A 16,768-nucleotide genomic window follows, 5' to 3' on the forward strand; every position below is an offset into this window, starting at 1 on the left:
GCTCTCACTGTCGTGAATAGGCGCATTTTATTCGTCATGGCTCATCCTGCCATGAGTTATCGCAGAAAAGAGCAAAAGAATCCAAGAGTCCACCCCCGTTGAGGTGTGACCCATACATTACGCATCTACTTTTTAGTGCGTCGGAATCCAAGAACCTACTACCTTGGCTAGTGTCTAGATTAGTAGTGTCCTGGAGTAAGTGCGGATTCGATCCAAAACACACAGCTCACAGCAGCTTTGAGCTGAGTTTTTCCCCATACGTCCGCCCACAGAATCCAGCCCGCCTCGACACTTGTCTGCAACCATGTTTCTTCTCACCTTTAGTGGTCTGGATGCGATAACTTTACTTTCATGACCTTCCCGTCTGGTATAGTGTCGCCTGAGCCTCTCCACTTAGTTGATTCTATCATCCCAGATCGCTGGAATGGGTCCGCTCATGAATAACTGTGGTCAACACGGGCCAAGATGGGCGCAATACGTTCGCTTCGCACCGCACGTTCGAGTCAAGTGGAGTGTGCTAGGGGTCGGGGTCCTTGGGGTATAATTAATATCTCCATTCCTCTCGTCGTCGTCTCTTCTTTGGCTTCGTTGTCTCGTGCTCCCAACCAAAGTGCACCTATCGCCCATTGTCTTCTCAACTGAGATATCATCAAGATGGGTTTCTCTTTCCGTCGCAAGGGCGACGACCGCCCCATGGAGACGAGCGAGGTGGTTGAAGCCGTGTCATCCGGCCACGAGTCTCACGCTGTCGCCGAGGCTGCCGACCTACACATTAGGCGGCTGAAGGACCAGCATAGGTTCGATCCTTTCATGGACGACGACAACGTGGAGGCTATCGATACTGCTATTGAGAGTGGCAACCCTGAGAAGGAGATGATAATCGAAACATCGGTACTAGGCGAAAATTCACCCTATGCCGAGGTCCGTGCTGCTGTAAGTGCCACAACTTATCATTCATTTCACTTGTTGACAATATAACGGTGGCGGTGGTGTCGGATTGAATGTTTCGCTGACCGTGGCTCAGGTACCAAACACTGATGATCCTGATCTTCCTGTGGATACTCTCCGAGCTTGGACCATCGGTTTCATCACTTGTACAATCGTTGCTGCCATGAACCTTCTTATGGGTCAACACATCACCGGTCTGATCATTCCGAGCGCAGTCGTCCAATTGATCGCTTACCCCATGGGAAAGGGATGGGCTGCCGCTATGCCCCATATTCACATCTTCGGCATTCCTCTGAACCCTGGGCCTTTCAACAAGAAGGAGCACACCATCATCACTATGATGACTGCAGCTGGTGCTTCAACGAGTTACGCTTTCGATATCCTGCTTGCACAACAACAGTTTTATGGACAGAAGTGGGGCTGGGGTTTTCAGATCCTGCTAACCATCTCTACCCAGGCATTAGGCTTTGGTATGGCTGGTATGCTTCGTCGCTTCTTGGTCTGGCCGGCTGCTATGATTTGGCCCAGCACACTCATTACTACCACTGTTATGGACAGTTTGCACGACCACCGTCCGACCGATCCGAGCCAAGCCAATGGCTGGTCAATCGGTCGGTATAGGTTTTTCATCATCGTCGCTGCTGCTTGTTTCGGTTGGCACTGGGTTCCTTTCGTCATTGCTCCCTTCTTGTCCTACCTGGGCAACTTCCCGACATGGGCCGCCCCAAACAACCTTGCCGTAAATCAGGTGTTCGGAGGTCTCCACGGTCTTGGAATCATGCCAATAACTCTCGACTGGACCGTTGTCACCGGCTTTTTCCTCAGCCCCCTCATGTATCCCTCATTCGCCTTGATCAACATGGGTGTAGGTGGTCTGTTGTTCCTGCTTGGCATCGTAGGTCTGGGGTTTGCTGCCCAAGACTACATGAAGTATTTGCCTTTGCTTGCGAACACCAATTTTGACCATTTCGGCGAAAAGTACAACACTACGCGTATCCTCACAGCTGATCTGACGCTTGATGTCGCCGCATATGAGGCTTACTCGCCTTTATTCGTCGGTCCAGCTTTCGCTCTCGCCTATGGTCTCGGTTTTGCTACTTTGATTTCGACTTTGGTCCATGTCGGTCTATTTTACGGCAAAGATATTTGGCACCGCACCAAGAATGCGAGGTACGAGGAGCCTGATGTTCATTTGAAGCTGATCCGCAACTATCGTGAGGCCCCTGAATGGTGGTTCCTCACTGTCTTTGTCATTAGTTTCGTGTTCGGTCTTGTCGCTGCCGTGTGCTGGGACACTCACTTGCCATGGTGGGCTTACATCGTCACTATTATTATTGGAGCATTCTTTGTTTTACCTGTCGGCATTATACAAGCTGTCACCAATTCCCAGACAGGTTTGAACGTTATCACTGAAATGATCGTCGGTTACATGCTTCCTGGGAGACCCGTCGCAATGATGCTGTTCAAGAGTTTTGGATACATGTTTGCCTACAACTGTCTTCAGTATGTTTCCGACTTGAAGGTCGGACATTATATGAAGGTGCCTCCTCGGTCCATGTTCCGTGCCCAGCTTTTTGCCGTCATCTGGCTATCTCTTGTTCAGGTAAGCTTGCAAATCATGCATCGTACTTAGGATTTTCTTTTCTTTACTAACTCAACTTATAGGTTGCCACATTCAATTGGATGTTGGGTGCCCTTCCCGCTGTGTGCACTGAGGACCAGCCCCAAGGTTTCACGTGTGCCGGTGCACGCACTTTCTTCAACGCTTCAGTCATCTGGGGTCTAATTGGTCCCAAGCGCATGTTTGGTGCTGGTGCACTCTACTCCTGGTGTAACTGGTTCTGGCTCGTTGGCGCAGCTCTCCCAGCCATCCAGTACGTTATCGCTCGCAAGTATCCCAAGAGCCCTGCCAAGTACATCTTCTTCCCAGCTTTGTTCGGTATCTCCGGCATGATTCCCCCGGCTACTCTCTTTGCACTTCTGTGCTGGTTGACCGTTGGTTTGACCTTCAATGTCGTCGTGAAGCGAAAGTATTTTGGCTGGTGGAAACGTTACACCTACGTCTTTTCTGGAGCCATGGACATCGGTGCTGCGTGCTGCTTGGTTCTGTACGCTGTTAGCATTGGCATTTCGGAAGCCTCCTTCCCTTCATGGTGGGGTAACACGGGATGGGCTGATAATTTGGATCAGAATGGTTTAACCATGTCCAAGACGCTGCCCGACGATGGTTCATTTTTCGGCCCTACGACTTGGCGTTAAACCACTTAGACGCGTTACATGTTTGGCTTCGAATAATACCCTACGAAGCTTAATCATGCGTAACTATATTCATGAGTCATGAGGATAAAAAGAGGAACGAAATGGTTCAATGAGGTCTGCGTACGCGTACGAACGGTCGTGGTATATACAATAAATTAATGTACATTCATTCACAAGATTCTTTTTCATCTAACTTGCGCAGCTCAACATATGCTTTTGACTGAGTGCTCAGTCCGAAGGGATTTGTCCTGGACGTCTCTTAATTCATGCCTTCAAACCAAGTAAGTTAGCTCACTAATGGACTTTGAGAACAGGTCCACAAAACCACGCAGGCTAATAAGAGAAAGTGTTGTATTCGCCATTATTGTTACAGTCTGCGACTCGTTTTTTGCTGAACTCTTTGCATACTGTCGTTACTAAAACCCAGTCCGGCAGATGTCAACCTAGAATCCGCCGTGTAAGTCCGACCGTCTCTCAGCAGGAGACGCTGCGGACCCGGTGAGGAGACTTGTCGCACTACCAATAATTCCAGTGATGCTGGTGATCTTTTCCAATGTGATTGGATCAACCTTTTTGGTCCACCCAAGCTCGGTAGGAAGTCGTTCGTTCTCTGCACACCACCACCATGTCAGTCAACCGAAGGAAACGTGTTCGTGATGATCCAGGCACTTGAAGCCACCATGTGTAGGATCCAGGAGAAGAGGGCTTTGTTATTTTCATGAGACTCACCAAAGAAATACACGACCAGGGTCCTGTTCACGGCGGCCTGATCCAGGTCCCCGAAGGCGACGATGGGCGCGGCGACCTCGCCGAGGCTGAACTGCTCCGTGGTCGCCGAGAAGGTGTAATTGGGGTTGGTGGCGCGGCTCTCGACCTGGCGGAAGATCTTGCTGTTCGCGAGCTGGAGCGCGTCGACCGTCTCGCCCGTCCAGTACCTCCGGGAGCTGTCGAAGACGCTCTGGTTGAAGGCGTGGTTGTTGCCCAGGTAGGCGTCGGTGCGGCTCAGCGACGCGTCGTGCTCCAGCACGTTGTGTCGGTTCAGGTGGTCCAGCGTGAAGAAGCTCGCGTTCGCCGAGGGGTTGGCGATGATTGCCTGCTCCCACATTATCCCCGCGAGCGTCGCGTCGAAGTTCAGCCCGTTGCCCAGCGCCGAGATAGCGTTGGCTTTGGTGATGTTGCGGCCGTCGCGGGGCAGGAAGCCGTGGTTGGCCAGCGTGTTCATCATGGGGCAGGGCCCGCGGACTGATAGGGGGAGTGTCAGTCGGTTCGATGGCATTACAAGAGCGCTCTGGGAAAAGGGGTAGGCTTACAGTCGCCATAGACTGGTGGGTGCCAGTCGTTGACTGTATCCGGGATACTGGCCAGCACCAGAGGGACGGTTGCGAGCACGAGTGGAAGCTGCATGTTGAAGTTTATTCAATTGTAAAGACTGGCGGGCTTATATGATCAGTTCAGCGCGTTGATGGGACCAAGTATCACTTCCGGAAAGAGGGACATGCGATCACATATATATGTTCAACGACACGACACTGACGAGAGCCGGGGTTTCCACCCGTGAGTGCTTGGCTTCCACAAGACAGATTAGTCTCTGGGGTGATGCCAGGGCATATAGGCAACTCTTTGGGGCTTCAACCAATTGCGTTCAACCTAATCGGCATGATGCAGATGGAAGGACGGTCTACTCCACAACGGCTAGGTCATCTCGGCAATAAACGACGTCGATCTGGCAGGTCCCTTGGTCCACTGTGCACTTGGCAAGGTCTTGGAGACTCGGAGAAGCCAATGGCAGGCATTGTGATTACGGACAGCCGGGGCTGCGCCCAGAGCCTAGGTAGCACTAAATGCAAAGTGCCGGGAGCTATGCAGGGGAGCAGTATACTTCGGAAGCGCAGTGCGAACAATCCGAGCTCGGGATCTTCGCGTTGAACGCGAGATACTTCGCCTTAGTGTCTGACCAGCGAATCAGAGACTGACGCCAAGGGGCGACTACACTGTGCGACCGACTTCACTCGCTCAGACGGTGCAGCTTTATACTCTTGGCTGACGATCTGCATAGCCGTCATCCCCGCCCAATCTAATTACTCGTTTTAGGAACAATGAGGCGTGAGTAAAATGCCCGAAGATGCCGCCACCCCGCCAATTTGTTTCGAGTGGATTAAGATCGTGCACTATCACTGCAAGACGCGATTAAGTTGCCAACGTATAACTCCGGCAAAGGAACGTCTGCCTCGTGTCGGTATATCTCGGTTTCGCTTAGTCTAGAGAATATCATATAAACCATGTGGAAAAAGTAAAATGATGTCATGCAGAAGACCACGACGCACGCCTGTAACCGGCAAGTCAATGCTACTCTGAAATGCAATGTCAGGATGTCCTTGAGTATTGCCCCTATGTCTAAACCTTGGTTACGCTGGATATTGCGCGAACCGGAGAAGACACCAAAATCATTTCCACCACTAATACATAGAAGATCAATCTTCGGATGCTGTGAACAATAGCAATATAACAACATTAGTGGAATTGTCTGTGGAGAATTGGGGTTGTGATTTTCTTTTTCTGTCTTTTTTTCTTTTTTTAAAAGAGGAGAAAATCAAGCTAGTCATGTTTTATCATGACCTCAAATCGGATCGTCGGAACAATGTGTAGTGGTCATCGTGACCATATATGTAATCAAATATCATACTCTGCCGATCAGTCAACACGAGTCAATTCCTACTGTGCTACCTAGTGCATCTGCTGCAAACATAATGTATCCATGCCCAGTGTCCTTGCGAAATCATGCGACCTCTGATCCTACAAAATCTAACGCTGCCTTATTTCCCTGACCATCAGCTTAGAGAAAATTTCGCCGCGATACAGACCAAGAAAGCAATCAAACTTGCATACAATAATGATGTGCGTTGTTCTCATTCAAGGGTGCGGCATAATGGGTTTGGATGATAGAGCCTGTGGAATTTGCGCATATGTTGATGCTTCCGTTGCATCGAGTGACTATGCATCCGGGGACAGCTACCGTGCCGTCTAATCTCTTCATGTAGTCGACAAGAAAGCCGGGAGTGGTGGCAGAGACCGCGACAACCAAGTCCTGCATAGCTGATTGTGTTCCACAACAAAACGCGTAATCTACCATGAGCCGTGCAATCTGGCTGGTGTCTGCTGAGTTGTCTCTGTAAATGAGCTGGATATGATGAATCTGAGGAAGAGTTCTGCGCAACTGTCTCTCCCCGTACCGATAGGTGGCGATTGCTCTGTTGAAACACCCGGCCCAATTGTACTTCTGTGCCAAAAGAGCCAACTGCAGCAGGAGCGTCTGAACTCTCTCGTTGTCACGTGAAACACCTGCCTGCTTCTTTATTTTATTATGTGCCACTGGAAATTGGGTTTGTGCGCTCTGTCGTTTCCTGTATCCGGACGAACCGGGACCCAGTAGCAAAGATTGACTAGGAGATGCAGCTTGCAGGCCATTCTGGGGAACTGCGGGGGGACTGGTAGAACAGGCTATCAATTTTGCCAAGCGTACTTCTTCGACAGATAAATCTTTGTAGAATTCCACGCAGCAAATGTGCTGGAAACAATTTTTGTTGAGACTGCTGGTGGGATCGATCTCGACAGTGGCTTCAAAGTCAGGGCCGTTACCAGGAACCTTGACGACTCCAGCGGTTTGTAACTGCAAAGGCATGACGATAGGGGATCTGGCAACTTTAGGCAAGCGGAGCCCATGCAGCCACATTGAGAACAAGTTGAAAGCACCAATATCCGTGTTGTAAACTGTGATCGCAGTAGTTTCAGGATCATTCACGTCACCGTCAAGGCCGAATGAGACGTTCTTCGCCAGCAGAAGCTGCCTGGGAATGGAGAACTGACATGAACCTTGCCCATTGTTAATGGTGACAGTGAGCTGGGAGCATCTAGTTTAATTAGCGATAATCTTTTGCGCGCGCTTGTAGGAGAGGCTCACTCAGGGATAGACATATCGTGAATGCCCTCAAGCGTGTTGAGACCCTGGTACTTCGGAACTTCAGTGGCTGCTGCAGACTGATCCGATCTGTGTGTGGTACCACCAGGTCCTTGTGCCATGGTAGGTGGAGACTGGTGATGTGATCGGGCGAAGCCGGTTGGGAATCGGTCAATGGAGCTGATGGGCGGTCTATCAAGACTGCCGAGAGCTTGAATGCTCAGGTCTGCCGAGGTGAAAGAGTTGTCCGGGCGGTCAGGCTTAGACTGGCCATACTCTGCGATCTCAGGCGTGTGTGACATCTTTGGCAGGCTTCCAGCATTCCTGGGATGCGTATCGTAATATGGCGGGTGAGATGCGCATATCTTTACTGGCTAATGAAAGAGTGATGGTTGTGGTTGACCTTGGAGATTGCTAAACAAAAGATTGGTCAGGCAACCAGGATCGCAATGGCACGAAACTGGTCGGCGTGTTCGATTCGCGTTTGAAACGTACACCGGAGCAACCATCGTTATGATGATCAAATGATTTATTATTCCATTTGTGAGGAAACCATTGCAAATGCTGTTCAGATGCTCACCGCAGGTGCTCCTGGAAAATTCCACTGATAATTTATGTCGTAAGAGGATTACGATACTTTCACCTTCAGGCCACCCCAAATGTCTATAGCTTGTCATTTTCTTCTGTAAGCCAGAACATCTCTCCGTGCATGGTTGATCATATGGAGATATCTCTGACTACGATGGTCAAAATTTCATGGCTATTCTTGCAAAAGACGATGGGCATATCCACGGCTTGCGGTAGGAACAAGGAGAACCTTTGCAAGCACGCGCCGGGTCGGACGTGATGAGCACACTTTCTGTGGCGGATAGTTATCTTATGCCATAAACGGTTAAGCGCCGTGAAACAGCGACCGCGACTTGGTTTTGGGAGCCCAATCTTTCGCTGGCTTGCCGTGAATCGTGGTAGTGAAATCACATTCATCATGATTTTATTTTCGACAAGCTTCATAGTAGTGAGATATTTTTAGTCGTTCTTAACTCTTCATGACCCATTATGTCGGTGAAGTCCACCTGCCATCATTAAGCGAAGCATGGCGAAGAGGTCGTCGATTTGGGTCTGCTTTGCAGGCTCTTGTACACTAGGCATCCACCCTCAAGAACTCTCAAGCCGACCTGGACGAAATAGTGATAGTTGTACCCGTTCCAATCGAGTCATCTTTTCAGCTACACGCGAATTCAGCTTGACGACCGATTCTCGGAACAGGGTCCGTTTATCTTGATAGTAGGAGCAAAGGAGACCACGATACATATTGCCTTCCATTCCAGTGAGCAAAACCATACTCGGCTGTGCGCTTGCCTGAAAAGGGATCGCTGTCATGGTTAGAGTATCGACTAGAGTAAAATTGTCAGGAGAAAAGGGCCGCGGCAGCGTAGTGGTGTTGCCATTGTTGAGGATTCTCAACGGCCCAGGCAGGTAATAGGAGGAAGAATCCGTAGCACTAATATCGCCATGAAAACAAATAAAACGTGGTCTTTCATCTGAAGTATAGGACGAAGGAGTACTCCCTCGAGCATCGGCAGGAATGGCCTTGGCTCCGAGGGCACCATCGACGATCAGCGCATCGAAGTCCGACGTAACACCGGAGACTTGACAAGTGGGTCGTATATCTCTGAGGTTGATCCCCCAGAAGTCATCTGTTATCGTGTAATATTGCCGTCGTGATTTTGGGCAAATAGAGATGTAACGTTCCAAGAAATTGTCGACATCGTTTGCTAGAAGAACTCGTGCAAGAGCTTGGAACCCAGAATCAGTTTTGTCTGGGACGGGACGAAACGGCAGGAACCCCATTAAAACGTAAGATATGTCTCCACGAAGAAACGCGGCCGTCTTGCCGCCGGTCAAATAAGCTAGAAGCAGACACAAGAAATCCAGTCGACCAAGAGTGTAGATGCCCTCATAGTGGTCAACAAGCCGCTGCAGGGGCTCATTCGCTGTCGGATATGCGGCATCCACCAGGCTCCTCCGTGATAGCTCCAGAGCCACGGTGGTCAGTGGCGCACTTGACACATCGTAAATATCGATGGGACGGCCACGAGGACAAAGAAGAAGCTCTTGTGAGCTCCACAATCTACTACACCACTGTACCAGCTTACGTTCCAAGTTGACCGAAGTGCTGTTGCCCCTGTCAGATTTCACTATGACCGCAAGGCTTTCTGCAGCATTGGTGACATCGCATAGTGTCCAGACTGCTCGCTCCATGTTCTCAACATCGCCCATACAGCTACACGGCAACCAGTACGCGGGAAGACGCAACTTTCTGGTTGCCGCCTCAGCAAATTGATGTAGTATTCTTAAATCCTCTTCGTTGCCCTGGTCAAAATCCAGTGACGTGTAGCCTATGTAGGCATACGGAATTTGTCCGATCACACCCAGTAGTTGCCTTGCATCATCTACTCTCATGACATCTAGGCCGTGTAGCTCGGAACTGTTCCGATGCCGCAATATGCAGAGCGTATGGGCTTTTCCGGTTTCGAGCTGTTGCAATCGCCCCGTCTTCGTAAATTTGGGTGTGCCGTTGTATTGGCCATCGAAGCTTTCAGACATCCGACCTCGCGATTCACTTTGCATGACTTCAAATTCAGTATATGGTATTTCTGGCACGATCAGCGCTGAATTGAATCCGAACCCATCTAAAAGATCGTACCGTCGGTTATGGTAGCCCGCAGTCGCCCGATACATGCTTCTAGCTTTTTTCCAGTTTCGCCTTGGTCAAGATACGCTTCGGTAGCATCGGCGATTGCGGAGATTTCTTTGTTTTCCTCAAGACCGATGTGACCGAGGCCGTGAAATACGTTAAACCGAAATAGCAGGTCCTCTTGTACCATATAACGATGGCCATGGTAGAAATCGTTGGCAGTTTTCTCGGTTTCTGTGACGATATTCTTGAGGCCATCTACAACGCTTTTCAGATTGCCTCTGAAAGATTTGCCTGGGGCACTTCCAGTGCCAATGCTGAGAATAAACAAATCTCTGCTGGGCCAGAGGGACTCGGCCTCTCGATGTACCAATTGGACAGGATTGTTGTAGCGCATGGCACCATCAACAAATCTCTGCCCGTATTTGCCTATCCTTACCGGGGCGAAGAAGGTGGTTGCGGCTGAAGTGGCACGGCATGCCTCCCAGATCTTGCACTCGTTGTATAGGACATTACTCATGCTTGACGATTTGTACGACCTCAGAACAGCCGCTTCAGAATTGTTCTCACGTACGGCAACAACAAACCTAACGATGTGAGCTATTTCTCGTGTGATGCGACACCGTCCCGGGCACTAACACTTTACAAGGCCCTCCTTCATCCTTCAATAGGGCGTCTTCAGTCTTATAGGCCCGCAGAACGTCCTTGATAGCCTCTTCGAGGATGACGGCGTCAAATCTACCGTCGGCTTGTAAGAAATCCTTGGTCTGACCAAAGATATTAAATCTTTGTCGTCGAGGTGCGAAAATCCTCTCAGACAATTGAAGGTAGGCATTCTCGCAGTCCTCGAGACTCATGCGGAGGCGGCCAAGCATAATCGCGATGATGCTATACCGTGGTGTCAGTGGCAAGTCATTAATTACATTGACCCAGTTACGCAGATGCTTGCCCTCCCGTGCTAGTCCCGCCTATTAAGTCGAAGACCTGCCACGGCTCAAGACGGGTGCTGCCCCGACCCTCATTGATCGCGTGCATGATGTGCTTGAGCATAATGATGGATGACAGCCCGCGCACCCCGCCTCCGTCTTTGATTGTTATTGAGGAATCCCCGACACTGTCATAGATGGAGAGACGCATTTTCCATACCAAGAGAAAGCAGGAGACCGGGGCGCTCCGCAGAAGCTGGTATCCTAGATGTCATGGCAGCTCGCAAGGAACGAGGAGAAATGATTTGATACTGAAAATCGCTGGACGTTGGGCGCATCAGACACCGGCACACTGTGACAAATGCAAAAGAGAGAATTATGCGAACGGCAGCAGTGCTGCCGAGCTCTCTGGTGCGGCTGGCATTTCTAGCTGGGACAGAGGCGAGCAAGCTACCCACGTGGACTTCACTCGAGATCGAGAGCCTGGTTTGAGAGCTTTGGTTGGCATATTTGGGCACGCGTTGATTGGCGCCATGGTGGTGTGGTGCTGCATTTCTCACGAGCAAAATGGGCGCAGGCACAAAGCAGTCATTAACTTAGAATGCCAGGTCAATGATGGATGTTGGAATACCTTAAAGGTGCCAGACAGCAGCTAGACCAGTTCGGCCTTTTCATGTATCGTTATCTTGATGGTGACCTCGGCGTGTAAGTGAGACGTCAACACGGAGTGCATACGTAGTGCACAAGGTTGCAGGGCAGCAGGTCCAGGTTCAGGTTAGGTTGGTTAGGTTAGTTAATCAACTTAAACCCGGGCGGGAATCAATCAAACGCGCCAGAGACGCCAGAACAGAACGCGTCTCCCAGCGCGTCCCCCGCTAGCTTTCAATTAAACATGCCCACTAATTCTCTAAAGGTGAGAACGCTCTTGCTCAGAGGATTCCATATCGCACCCAAATGCCTGTTTGATTCACTACACGACAGCTTGAGGATCGTCTAAATCTTCTGCTTTCTCCCCGTTCGACTGTAATGCCTCACTCCGTTTCGCCCGAGTCCCAAGCCCCGCCCCCTGGATCTGCCGCAGCCATGACCGACGCAGCAATGCCAGGCGGCGATAGCCAGGCGAGCCTCGATGAGGACATGACAATGGCTGAGCCCAACGCAGTCCCCAGTGCGTCTGCTGGTACCGGCGACGAGGAAAAGAAAGAAGTCAAGCTCGAAGATCTCTTTGCAGATGTAGAATCCGACGACGAGTTCCCGAGCTCAAAACCTCAGAAGGAGTTCTCCAGCTCTCCAGAGTTCCCTTCATCGCCCAGAAACAATGGCCCTTCGACCTCCAATTCCGATCCAGAACTCATGCGCACTTTCTACCAGCGCCTCTTCCCATGGCGGCAGCTCTTCCAGTGGCTCAACCACTCTCCCGTGGCCAGTAACGACTTTGGTCACCGTGAATTCGCCTTTACACTACAGAACGACGCCTACCTGCGGTACCAGTCATTCCCCTCTGCCGACCTGCTCCGGAAGGACGTCCTCCGCCTGTTGCCTTCGCGCTTCGAAATCGGACCTGTCTACACTACGAACCCTCGCGACCGCAAGACGCTGAGGAACAGCAGCGCCTTCAAGCCCTTGTCAAAGGAGTTGTGCTTCGATATCGACTTGACGGACTACGACGAGATCAGAACATGTTGCGACAAGGCAAATATCTGCACAAAGTGCTGGCGGTTCATGGTCATGGCCATCAAGGTGATAGACGTCGCATTGCGCGACGACTTCGGCTTCAAGCACATCATGTGGGTGTATTCTGGACGAAGAGGTGCCCACGCCTGGGTGTGCGACAAGAAGGCGCGCACCATGGATGACCAGAAGCGCAGAGCCATAGCCGGTTATCTCGAGGTCATCAAGGGCGGAAGTCAGGGCGGTAAGAAGGTCAACCTCTGGAGGCCCTTGCATCCGCATCTGAGGTGAGTAGTCATGTCTTCCCGTCGTCTACTCCAATCCTCTGTAGACTGCCTGGAATTTCCATCACTAACAAAGAGGTGACCAGTCGCTCCATCGATATCCTAGCTCCTCACTTCCTAGAAGACATTCTCGAGACACAAGATCCCTGGGCCGAGGACTCGAGGTCGCAGCATCTTCTCACGCTACTCGAAAACAAAACACTCGCCGACGCGCTACGAAAGAAATGGGACTCATCACCCAACCGGCCCAGCTCCTCCAAATGGGCCGATATCGACACACTGGCCAAGAATGTGCTGAACAACGACAAAGACAGCAAGAAACTGCGCGATGCAAAGCAAGATGTGGTTTTGGAGTACACATACCCAAGATTGGATATCGAGGTTTCAAAGAAGCTCAACCATTTGCTGAAGTCACCATTTGTGGTACATCCCGGGACGGGGAGGGTGTGTGTGCCGATCGACACCAAACATCTGGATGACTTCAACCCCCTCGAGGTCCCTACGATACAAGGCCTCCTGTCCGAAATCGACAGCTGGAGCAGTGGGGACGTCGAGGTCAAACAGGAGGACGGAAAGGGCCTACAAGATTGGGAGAAGACGAGCCTGAAGCCTTATGTTGATTATTTCAGGGTCTTTGTGTCTGGACTGATGAAGGACGAGCGGGATCCGAGGGTCAAAAGGGAAAGGGAAGATGAAGGAATGGATTTCTGACGTGACTAATATGCAGGTTATGATCTGTATACCTCTTTTCATTTGCAACATCGGCACTAGGTACAATGATTCTATGACACGTCTAGATTGCCCATAGGGGTGATCCACACCTAAAAGCTTGATGAGCACAAGACACAAGAGCTACACTGACCAACTGCAACTGCGACTTTGTCACATCTATGGCTCGTTTCAACTAACCTAGGGAGGTCAAGCTGGTCCAGGTGTTCTGAAAATGTATATCCTCACATGTCCTCTAGTCTAGGCTGGGCTGAAGATCTGAGCCTCTGATTGAAGCTCTGTTTCGCCAATGACTCCTAGACACCGCAGCAAGAACAGAGCAGTGTAACCAGTTCTCCCCGTGTCGGCCGCTGAATTTCCCATGGTGCACCCAGTCTGCAAACTCTTCTGCCCAATACTAGCAGAATTCACTATTCGTATCTCCTGTTTCTGCCACCCATTCTTACTGTGGGAATTTTCGCGTAGGACATATAATATCTTGCGGGATAGTCGCGTGGCCGCTTTACCAGGACAACGTAAAATCTATCCCCCCTCCCCCCAAGCATCGCACGACGATTCTCCTCGGAACCCAGCAGTGCAGGAGCTTTTCTGTGCTGAAGATACGCTGTCGGTTGAGTGGCTTCCTCCCATCATCCGCGCTAGGAGTATTTTGTCCATTGCTGAAACCTAGCAACGACACACATGCCCACGGCCTACAGGGCCGAAAGCCCACGTTGCAAGCAACTTCGATGGTGGAAGCAGCCCATACGTGACCACTATGGCCAAATACGCCATGAACACCGAAGGACAAGACCCCGTGGTTCCCAGGCCGCTGCCACACGAGGGCGCAAGGCAAGCTCAGTGCCGTGAACGCCGGGGTAGACATATCTCGGCCTTCACTAGATGACGCCCACCCCCAAATGTCAAAACCTCAACAGCAATTAGCGCAGCCGCTCAAATCACAGTTCGAGCAGCAGTCGCCACAGCAGTCGCAGCTGCAGCAATCGCAGCTGCAGCAATCGCCGCACGCCCCGCAGAGCTGGTCCCAGTCCGTGAATATGAAGCACCACGAGCAACAATCGCCCCACGCGCCGCGCTGCCACCACGGTTGCTCGTCGGCCGTGCCGCCGCTGTAGTCGCCGCCACCGCCACCGCCGCCGTCGCCGGTCATTGACTCCATTGATGTATATTGGGCCTGCGCAGTGTGTCAGAAGATTGTTTACGTGAGCTGGGAGTCGTGCTCACCGCCATGTTGATTGATTTGGGGAGGGACGCGGACTCGAGGTGTAATCTGGGCTTGCGATGTTGGTGCCTCGGCGATTGGACTGGGTGGTATTTAGGCCTCGCGTTTGGAACTTATAGAGTGGTTTGTTTTCGGCCCAGCTTGGAAGAGGAACTGCTCGTGTTCAATCGTTGCGGCTGAGATGTGGAGAGAGCAACTGCGCCTTGCGATTCCTTCGCGCGAAAAACGCACAGCACATAATGACCGCGAACAATTTGATTGATCGTCTGTGCCAGTGTGGCTCAGCGCCGACTGCCAAGACATGAAGTGCAAGCGAGCTTTACAATCAGCACTGCGAATGCCACATTCTATGTCATTTACATCTCTTCACGTGGCCACTAATCATAACACCCGTCCTTCTGGGGCAGAGTTGTAACCGGAAGTGCCTTTGCTTCTTCAGTGTATGTAAGCTCTCGTTGCCCTCGTCCGGTTTCTCGTCGGACTGCTGACCTCAGTCGAGTCCACTCGGCCGTTTCGTTCAGTTCAGTTTGCCCCTTGTTCGTTGGTTAGTTTTTGCGTCATATCAGTGATCACTGAATGAGGATGGAATTGAAGTCGTGAGCTTTATCACTCCCCATAGCCTCAATTTGTTTTCTCAGCAGCTCCGAGGTCAAGCATTGACCCCGTTCACCAGCTAGTCCTGGCGCCGCCATGCCGTTCCTGTGGATCAGCACCACAAGAGAACAGCGTCTGTACCATGTTTCTGTCACCTCTATAGACAGCCATGCAGAGTGCGTTCGCTTCAGAAAACTCGAGCCGAATGGTACAACGCGTTGAATTATTGTCACCTCTAGCAATAAAAGCTATTCTTTTATGATAAATTACTTCGAGAACGGGCCTTAGCCCATGGTCTTTCTCCGCCTCGATATCTACGTCTACAATGAGAAGCAATGCGGCGACATCCATTCAACGTTTGATTACGCAGATTTGGAGCGCTATACACCCTTGGTAGTTTTTGAATCCCAGTCTACGCCGTGATCAAGCAATGCTTGGAGGCAGGAGGGTGTGATGGCACTTGGTCTCTACCATCAATGCCGTGGACCCGTGTCATGTCGCAGTATTGATCCTAGCGCTTCGTGAGAGAAGATGTTCAAGAGATCCAAGGTATTCATTCTGGGCAGCAAGAAGCAGAGCGGTGCTACCCGACATCATGCGGTCACTTATATCAGTTCCCTGAACAGGCACTTTCCGCGTGCCTTTCAGGGGAAGCTCCAGTTTGCAGTAAGCGCCAAGGAATCTTTCAAGTGGTCGCGTATTGCCGACACTGGCTGCGAGCATCTGAGTTGTAGCACCTTGGCCATAGTACCAATCCATGCAAGGTCGTTGATCCAGCAGCTTCTTGAGAATGATACCATGCCTAAGATGGACAGCGAGATTAACCTGCTTGACGCTCTTCATCAAGCTCGTCTTGACTGGATCGACACCTATTTTCAGCGCCACGTTTTCGTTGACTTTGCTACACCAAACGAGGAAGTCAACACACCACTGCGTGTTGCACGGTTTATTTCGAGATATTTTCCAATGTGGTCAATCGATGGCATTCGCTCGTCTTTTGCATAGATTACCAACACACTAACCCCAGATATGCCCTGCGGGCAATAGGCGGAGTCCTCTTCGCGTATAGTCAGGCGCTCTTGGGCCCACGACATTGTAGCACTGACTTTGAAGTCATCCATAGATGCACCTCTCGGAGCCAGAATATCGACAGTGATTACATCTCGAATTCTGATCCCAGTGATCTCGTGTCGCAAAGAAACCAACACGTTTTCGAGTAGAGTTCCACCACTTGGGTGCGAAAAGCTCTTGCCTAAGTATCGGAGCGTTGGTTCCCAAGAGCCTGAATATGGATGTGTAATGGCCGGAAGTGGGAGCTTTGAAACCAGTTGAAACGGAGCAAGGACTTAAAGATACAATAACCTACGATTTTAGTTTATAATTTAAAATTCTTCTTCTTTTTAAACGACATTTATTTATTTTAACTACTTCATATTTTGCAATGATAACGATTAATAAGTATAATGATATATATCTGATATA

At 50.7% G+C, this 16,768-nt stretch overlaps 8 protein-coding genes across 8 annotated transcripts; 3 read left to right on the plus strand and 5 right to left on the minus strand.

Annotated features, from left to right (window-relative positions):
- Window positions 1-945: 945 nt before the first annotated feature.
- Window positions 946-3,416, plus strand: BKA67DRAFT_308363 (OPT oligopeptide transporter protein-domain-containing protein). The gene is made up of 2 exons (XM_046096125.1): window positions 946-2,551; window positions 2,614-3,416. Exons 1-2 carry the CDS (start codon window positions 1,112-1,114, stop codon window positions 3,205-3,207), a joined length of 2,034 nt encoding a protein of 677 aa, XP_045957339.1. The 5' UTR covers window positions 946-1,111; the 3' UTR covers window positions 3,208-3,416.
- A 1-nt stretch (window position 3,417) lies between these two features.
- BKA67DRAFT_308378 (Chloroperoxidase) lies at window positions 3,418-4,707 on the minus strand. The gene is made up of 2 exons (XM_046096126.1): window positions 4,518-4,707; window positions 3,418-4,449 (listed from the first exon to the last, which is right to left on the minus strand). Exons 1-2 carry the CDS (start codon window positions 4,609-4,611, stop codon window positions 3,836-3,838), a joined length of 708 nt encoding a protein of 235 aa, XP_045957340.1. The 5' UTR covers window positions 4,612-4,707; the 3' UTR covers window positions 3,418-3,835.
- A 1,184-nt stretch (window positions 4,708-5,891) lies between these two features.
- On the minus strand, window positions 5,892-7,137 carry BKA67DRAFT_568474 (uncharacterized protein). Its single transcript, XM_046103033.1, has one exon. It carries the CDS (start codon window positions 6,935-6,937, stop codon window positions 6,080-6,082), a length of 858 nt encoding a protein of 285 aa, XP_045957341.1. The 5' UTR covers window positions 6,938-7,137; the 3' UTR covers window positions 5,892-6,079.
- Window positions 7,138-8,067: 930 nt separating this feature from the next.
- Window positions 8,068-10,859, minus strand: BKA67DRAFT_308437 (acyl transferase/acyl hydrolase/lysophospholipase). Its single transcript, XM_046096127.1, has 3 exons — window positions 10,500-10,859; window positions 9,870-10,447; window positions 8,068-9,819 (listed from the first exon to the last, which is right to left on the minus strand). Exons 1-3 carry the CDS (start codon window positions 10,733-10,735, stop codon window positions 8,318-8,320), a joined length of 2,316 nt encoding a protein of 771 aa, XP_045957342.1. The 5' UTR covers window positions 10,736-10,859; the 3' UTR covers window positions 8,068-8,317.
- Window positions 10,860-11,812: 953 nt separating this feature from the next.
- Window positions 11,813-13,452, plus strand: BKA67DRAFT_659709 (uncharacterized protein; the record flags this gene model as incomplete). Its single annotated transcript, XM_046107500.1, has 2 exons — window positions 11,813-12,744; window positions 12,828-13,452. The coding sequence occupies 2 exons, from the start codon at window positions 11,813-11,815 to the stop codon at window positions 13,450-13,452; spliced, it is 1,557 nt and encodes a 518-aa protein (XP_045957343.1).
- Window positions 13,453-14,227: 775 nt separating this feature from the next.
- On the plus strand, window positions 14,228-14,623 carry BKA67DRAFT_536765 (uncharacterized protein; the record flags this gene model as incomplete). Its single annotated transcript, XM_046100210.1, has 2 exons — window positions 14,228-14,327; window positions 14,388-14,623. 2 exons carry the CDS (start codon window positions 14,228-14,230, stop codon window positions 14,621-14,623), a joined length of 336 nt encoding a protein of 111 aa, XP_045957344.1.
- Window positions 14,624-15,176: 553 nt separating this feature from the next.
- Window positions 15,177-15,727, minus strand: BKA67DRAFT_308457 (uncharacterized protein). The gene has a single exon (XM_046096128.1). The coding sequence runs from the start codon at window positions 15,635-15,637 to the stop codon at window positions 15,359-15,361; it is 279 nt and encodes a 92-aa protein (XP_045957345.1). The 5' UTR covers window positions 15,638-15,727; the 3' UTR covers window positions 15,177-15,358.
- Window positions 15,565-16,061, minus strand: BKA67DRAFT_568485 (uncharacterized protein). Its single transcript, XM_046103034.1, has one exon. It carries the CDS (start codon window positions 16,043-16,045, stop codon window positions 15,779-15,781), a length of 267 nt encoding a protein of 88 aa, XP_045957346.1. The 5' UTR covers window positions 16,046-16,061; the 3' UTR covers window positions 15,565-15,778.
- Between the last annotated feature and the right edge of the window lie 707 nt (window positions 16,062-16,768).

This window comes from Truncatella angustata, assembly GCF_020726525.1.
Source record: "Truncatella angustata strain MPI-SDFR-AT-0073 chromosome Unknown BKA67scaffold_5, whole genome shotgun sequence".
NCBI classification, from domain to species: domain Eukaryota; kingdom Fungi; phylum Ascomycota; class Sordariomycetes; order Amphisphaeriales; family Sporocadaceae; genus Truncatella; species Truncatella angustata.